The 6504-nt window shown below is 37.3% G+C and overlaps 1 protein-coding gene across 1 annotated transcript; it reads left to right on the top strand.

Annotated features, from left to right (window-relative positions):
- The first annotated feature begins 357 nt into the window (after window positions 1-357).
- LOC144547369 (Mitochondrial substrate carrier family protein) lies at window positions 358-5340 on the top strand. The gene is made up of 6 exons (XM_078295994.1): window positions 358-952; window positions 1360-1445; window positions 2827-3037; window positions 3752-4069; window positions 4590-4721; window positions 5033-5340. The coding sequence occupies exons 1-6, from the start codon at window positions 785-787 to the stop codon at window positions 5138-5140; spliced, it is 1023 nt and encodes a 340-aa protein (XP_078152120.1). The 5' UTR covers window positions 358-784; the 3' UTR covers window positions 5141-5340.
- Window positions 5341-6504: the final 1164 nt, after the last annotated feature.

Here is a 6504-nt window from a genome sequence, read left to right as displayed (position 1 = left end):
TAGTTGTAAATATCAAGAAATTGTAAAGAATCTAACATTAAAGCGTAAAAAAAAAAATCTGTCACGAATCAAATTCAGGTCAAGATCAAATTAGCTCTACTTTTGAAATTCGGATCCAAGGTGGTAATTGGTTCCGATCGGATCTTGTCCCCGACATTGTAGGACCCATAACCATAAGATAAGAACTGATTCGACCCGGTAAATATGCTCCAAACCCGGTAGATTCTCTGATTCCCCTTCCCACCGAAAAAAGATTCGGATTCCTGTTCGCGTAATCCCGCGTAACTCGCATCTCCTTTCCTTTAATTAACCACAGACTTAATAAACGAAGGCTCTCCCAACCCAAATTATAAACCAAGTCCCCACAAATTTCCTCCCCAACCAATTGCGAGCCGTCAAATCAGGCGGCCGAATGAAAGGAGAGGAAAATTAAAAATAAAAATAAATCTCAATTTCTTCTCCGCTCGTCTAATTAGATTCGACTTTCCTATTTCAATTTTTATTGCCTAATCCTCCTCCTCAAGCGTACGGGAATTCACCTCCGATCGGATCGGTTGATCGGGCGAAGCTGAATTCTCTCCAATCGCTTGCCTCCGTTTGATGAGTCTTTTCCTCGCCGGGGCCGATTCCGACACCGAGCCCCAACTTAGCGTCTCCCGCGATCGATGGGATAAGGGCTCCATCAAATTGGGCGAATTGGGATCAGGTATTTTGGGGTTTTGGATTGGAAACCCTAAAGTCGATTTCTTAGCACGAGGAATCGGGGTTTCGGGACTACGGGGCGATGGATTCTTCTCAGGGGTCAACGCTAACATCAGCGGCGGCGAATGTTGACGTGTGCGTACTCGATTTGGTGCCCGTGTATGTCAAGGAGCTCATAGCTGGAGGCGCAGCTGGTGCTTTCTCCAAAACGGCGGTGGCTCCGCTGGAGCGGGTTAAGATTCTGCTACAGGTATGTCGTATTGATCCATTGTTTGGTTTTCTTGAAATTTTTTAATTTGTATTTTGATTAAAGATCATTCCTTTTTGTGTGGTTCTGATCGTGCCTTGACCGCATGGCTTTGTTGCCTTAAATTTCTTTTTAACCCTTTGCAATTCAACTTCTAATTGGAGTGCATTGGGTGGGATGTCTCAACCTAATTTCTGGTCAAAAACACCAATAGGTATATACACCTCTAATCAATAGGTATATACACCTCTAATCAATATCTAGATTAAATCTCTAATTGATTTCTGCTAACAAAATAGAATGCAACAGATTCTCAAAACATTCTCTTTTCCATTTACATTATTTTGCTTTGGTACAGACAAGAAGAAAGCATTCCCTATTTACTTTCAATATTTAATACTTTGTTGTAGACGAGGACTCAAGAATATAGGTCTCTTGGAGTTTTTCAAACTCTCAGAAGATTAAAGCAAACAGAAGGCGTTCTTGGTTTTTACAAGTAAGTTCCTTTCGTTCTTCTTTTTATTTTTCTTTGGTGTTAGCAACACCTTTTATTTAACCACTTTTTGAAAAAAAAAAAAAAAACCTGCATCACTTAGTGCTTGCATTTATAGGCAAACATATCTTTGTTTGTTTGCAAACTACTTGCCGCTGTTGAAACCAAAATTTACACCTTGTTTGGATGGAGAGTAGAGGAAGGAAGGGAAGGGAATGGAATGGAATAGAAAGGAAGATTAACATATTTAACTTCTTCATGTTTGGATGATTAATGAGGGAAAATAAATTTAATTTTCATTTCCGTCTTATTTCTTGTTTGGTTGATTAAAATTTAGAAGGTTAATGAGAAATTCAGTGGCTGTTCTAGAATTGTGACAAAAAACTTGTATGAGAATTATACAGGTAAGATATAAGGTTGCATTTGTATTATTTTTTCTAAAAATATTTGCAACAAAATTTCTTTCCATCTGTTACACCCCAAATTGGGAGGGAAACCTTTCGACGGAATTTTGTGAACCAAACACGATTCGACAGAAAGTTTTCTTTCCTTTCCGTTCCCTCCCTTTCTCTACTCTCCATCCAAACAAGGTGTTAGTAGAAATGCTCTTTCCTTTTCCTACTTCGAGTAAGTGGTCGCCTACAATCATACAGAGAGAGAAAATAAATGGGCAGAGAACAAATGTAAAAAAAAAGGACAAAGCTCGATCAGATTGACCGTAACCGAGCAATTTGTGGCAACAGCACACTGGCCGCCACAGTCAATAAGATCACAGTAAAGGTACTGCTGACCCTCAGCACTGAAGGGTCCGTTACATATGACTCCTTTGATTGGAGCTTCAGCACAGACAAGTTGCTGCTCTCTAGTTGCAGCAAGACGAGTTGCTGTAATGGGAGCTTCAGCAACTTACTGAGAGTGAAGAGCCAAAGAGGGAGATGGAGGGAGGTGAGGGGGGAGAGATAGAGGTGCTCATCTCCACCCCGCCCTCCTGTTTGTTTCCAGCAGAAAGAAATGATCAATTTGCCCCCCTCCTCTTCCTGTTTGTTGCCAGTAGTAAGAAATGATCAATTCGCATTGGAGCTTTTTGTCTTGACTCAAGTAACAGTCCATACTGCTGGAAACCCAACATGTACACCTGCTTATTTGATTTCAGGACAAAACAGTGTATGATGATATTATTAACATTTAGCACGATATAACTCTTCTGTCTCAATGATCTGAAGGTAAAAGGTGGGTTTTGCATTGCTGGGTGTGAGGTGTCAGTTTCAAATATAAGAAATATTGGTGAATGCACAAAGTACAGTAATAAATTCTGAACCTCATCACATGATCACATCTAAATTCTAAATAACAACGACATGTATTTGTTATTTGATTTCTGCAGAGGAAATGGTGCTAGTGTGCTTCGGATAGCCCCATATGCGGCATTACACTACATGACATATGAGAGATACCGGTGCTATTTACTGAATAACTACTCTTCTTACCTCGGTACTGGCCCCTTTGTGGATCTCTTGGCTGGATCAGCCTCTGGTGGTACTGCTGTTCTATGTACCTACCCTCTTGATTTGGTTCGCACCAAGCTTGCTTATCAGGTACTCACAAGATTAGTATATTCTGTTTTGTATCAACTAGTTCACATCTACTTACTCGAAGCAAATTAAGCTAAAGATCAAACAGAGATGCATGCTTGTGGATTATCTTTTGTATGGTTAAAATCGACATGTCAATTTGGTTAAAATCAAAGTTTGGCAATATGTGTTATTATTTGCTTAACTTATTTATATAGTGATTAGTGAGGAATATTATGTAGTTGAGTGAGGCTATGGTACCATGCATAGTGCATATTGGTCCGTGCTATGGATCAATATCTCCATTTTCAAAATCCAAACAATCAATCTGAACCGTTCAACATGACCTTCATATAAAAAAGTACAAATTTTAGATTTTTTTTAATATTTTTATAGATATGTAGAAATTCACTTAATCTAAAGATTCTAGACCATTCAAAAATAGTGATTTTCTACCTATCTAAAAAAATAGTAAAAAAAAAAATCTATAAATATAAAATTTAGTCTGCAAGTACATTTTCATATGGAAATCATGTTGAACGGTTCATATCAACTATTTGAACTTTGAAAACAAAAATATTGATCTCACCAATCCGCGCTATGCATAGTACCGTAGCCTTTCTCTGTGTAGTTTGCCTGCTACATGAAACCTTGTGTAATTTGTAAGGAGAGCAGGGAAACTTAATTTTTCGTACTTTGATAGGAAAACTACATCTTATTGTTTAATTTACAATACAGGTTAGAGATCCCGACCAGGGAGGAAAGAATATTATAAGGAGAGTAAGCGCACCTCCAGCTTACACTGGTATTAGAGATGTGTTTAAGCGAGTTTATCAGGAAGGTGGGTTCCGTTCTCTCTATAGGGGAGTGTGCCCCACACTAATAGGTATACTCCCATATGCGGGTCTCAAATTCTACATATATGAAGATCTAAAGGAACAAGTGCCTGAAGAGTACAAGAATTCAGTGACACTGCGTCTCACCTGCGGTGCCTTAGCTGGCTTGTTCGGCCAGACTCTGACTTACCCCTTGGATGTTGTCAGGCGACAAATGCAAGTACGTCTCTTTTCTCGCTATATTATTGAGATTATTTTTGGGTGCAAAAAAAGAACCAGTATTGATGTTTTCTTGTGGAAAAGACTTCCATATTTGCAAAAACCAATATTTGTATGAAACAGATAAATGATCTAAAAAGGTATGCTTCTCTACACATCTTTGGAACTGTTTTTTGGGGGGAAGAAACTTGTCCCCTCTGTTTATCTTTGCACAGATGCTATTTCTTTCATTCAATTTCTCTGAAGTAAACAAGTGGTCGTGATTCAAGATTGCAGTCAAATGAGACAGAATAAGAGGGACAAGAAAAGGGGTAGAAGCAATTAGAAATATAGTATGAATTTAGCACAAGTATTTGAGAGGCCCCAGTGGAAGGTTTGAAATAGTGGCCAATATGATGGGGTTATTGGATCAGGGGGCAATGAGACTATATTATTGAAACCTTTTGTAACAGCCACTTATTTGTCTTTCCTTTTGTTTGCTGAAGTTTTCTATAAAACCGTTATTGTGTTATATTATTCAGGTTCAGAGTCAGAGACTGACAGATCAAGTGGAGGGGCCAAGAATAACTGGTACATTCCAAGGGCTCGCTGCCATTGCTAGAAGCCAGGGATGGAGACAGCTGTTTGCCGGCTTGAGCCTTAACTATATTAAGGTAATTTATATTTTATACTGAATATAATGCCGAGAAAATACAGGAAAAGTTATACTAAAGATTGATAATTGAAGTGCCAAACATGATCTTCCCTAATTAATTATTATCTGAATTCTGAAGGCTATTTTTAAAAAAAAAAAAAAAAAAAAAAAGAGTCAATTCTAAAATATAAGGTTTGAATAATTCTTCTCGTTTTGATGTCTCCTTGCACATACCAAACGTATTGGCTTTTCTGCATTGGTGGATTGAAAAAATTGGCATTCTGCTACTTTTTTATCTCGTTTCATTTCTTTTTGCACTCTTTTTACAAGGTTGTGCCGTCAGTGGCGATTGGTTTCACTTCATATGACATGATGAAGAATGTATTGCGGGTGCCACCTCGTGAGAAGACTAATTCTTCTTCAGCTTCTGCTAGTTAAACCTTATTTAGTATTTCAACTTTGGTATCGATTCTGATGTCATCGTTTTATTTTAGACAACTGCAACAAACTTCTATGAAATAGATTTGTGATACTTGACCTGGTTAATGATATTTTAAGCATACAAAAGAGTGGCTATTTTACCGTCTCTGTGCATGCTCTTAACATGGTTGCGCGTCTTATAATTTTGCAACTAACATTTTGTGAATATTTTGTTGGTTATTTTTTTTATTGTTGGTCTTTCCTGTCTAATTGTATCTTTCAGTGAGTTAGGAACCCCATTTGTTTTTTGTTTTTGTTTTAACAGAATTTGCTTCCATGTTTCGGGGTGGTGGTTTTGCAGCAATAAAAGTGCGAAATGCTGTTAATAAAGCTAATGAATACTGTGTTTAGTACATGGATATTGGCACGTTGCTAAACTGAATATATATGTTCTTTCATATATCTTGGTCTATCTGTCCTTGCTAATTATTTCATTAATTAATGTTTACCTGCATACCATTAATTATCTAAACGTTTCCACGTGTACATTTCAAAGAGAGTGTTTTTTTTTTTTTTTTAATTGCCAAATCCCAGAATTTCACCAACAAATTTTAAACCGCCACCATTAGTACATAATATTTGGGTTGGGCCGTTGGGGTATAACTAATACGGGTATAATTCGCAATATCATACTCCAAAGAGGTGCTGCTGCTACGCCTGACAGCTTGACACACGACATCGATGCTATTGTTTTCTCCTGAATATCTTCGCGTGCGGGTACAAAACTACAGAACACAGATTTACAAATGCTAAGTCCACAAGCCATATCTGATATCTCAACATTGTTTAGCATCTGCATTTTATTTTTTTTAAGGTTGCCGGGCGAATTGCGCAAACAACGATTGTATTAATAAACAAATAAAAGTTTTAACATCACTTCAGTTACATCTAATTACACTTAAAATTTCAAAGCGTAAACAAAACAGCAATAAGGAAGAGAAGATGGCTTTTTTTTCGGCTCCTTCCCTTTTTTTATGTGGAACCGTCTCTCTTTTTTTTTTCTTTTTTTTTTGAAATGTCGATTCCTCCTGTGAACCGCGCATGGACCAGAGTGTTCTCTCCATTTCACATTTTGTGTGCACCGTGAGCCGTAAGCGCGGTAGACCAATTAATTGAGCAAAACTCATGCTATAAGCAAGATTTGAACCAGGGACCTGTAGTGTAACAGCTCCTTTACCACTGCACTAGCTCAATTTTGTTATTAGAATGTAGTAGCTCTTATATTTAACATATACAATACACTTTATCCAGAATTTTTTATATTTAATTTATATAATACAAGTATTGAATTAATAATGTAATTAAAATAATAAAAAATAATA

Source organism: Carex rostrata, chromosome 31 (genome assembly GCF_964058835.1).
Source record: "Carex rostrata chromosome 31, lpCarRost1.2, whole genome shotgun sequence".
In the NCBI taxonomy this organism is placed as follows: domain Eukaryota; kingdom Viridiplantae; phylum Streptophyta; class Magnoliopsida; order Poales; family Cyperaceae; genus Carex; species Carex rostrata.
Note: the sequence above shows the minus strand (reverse complement) of the source record. Positions and strands in the feature narration are given on the sequence as shown.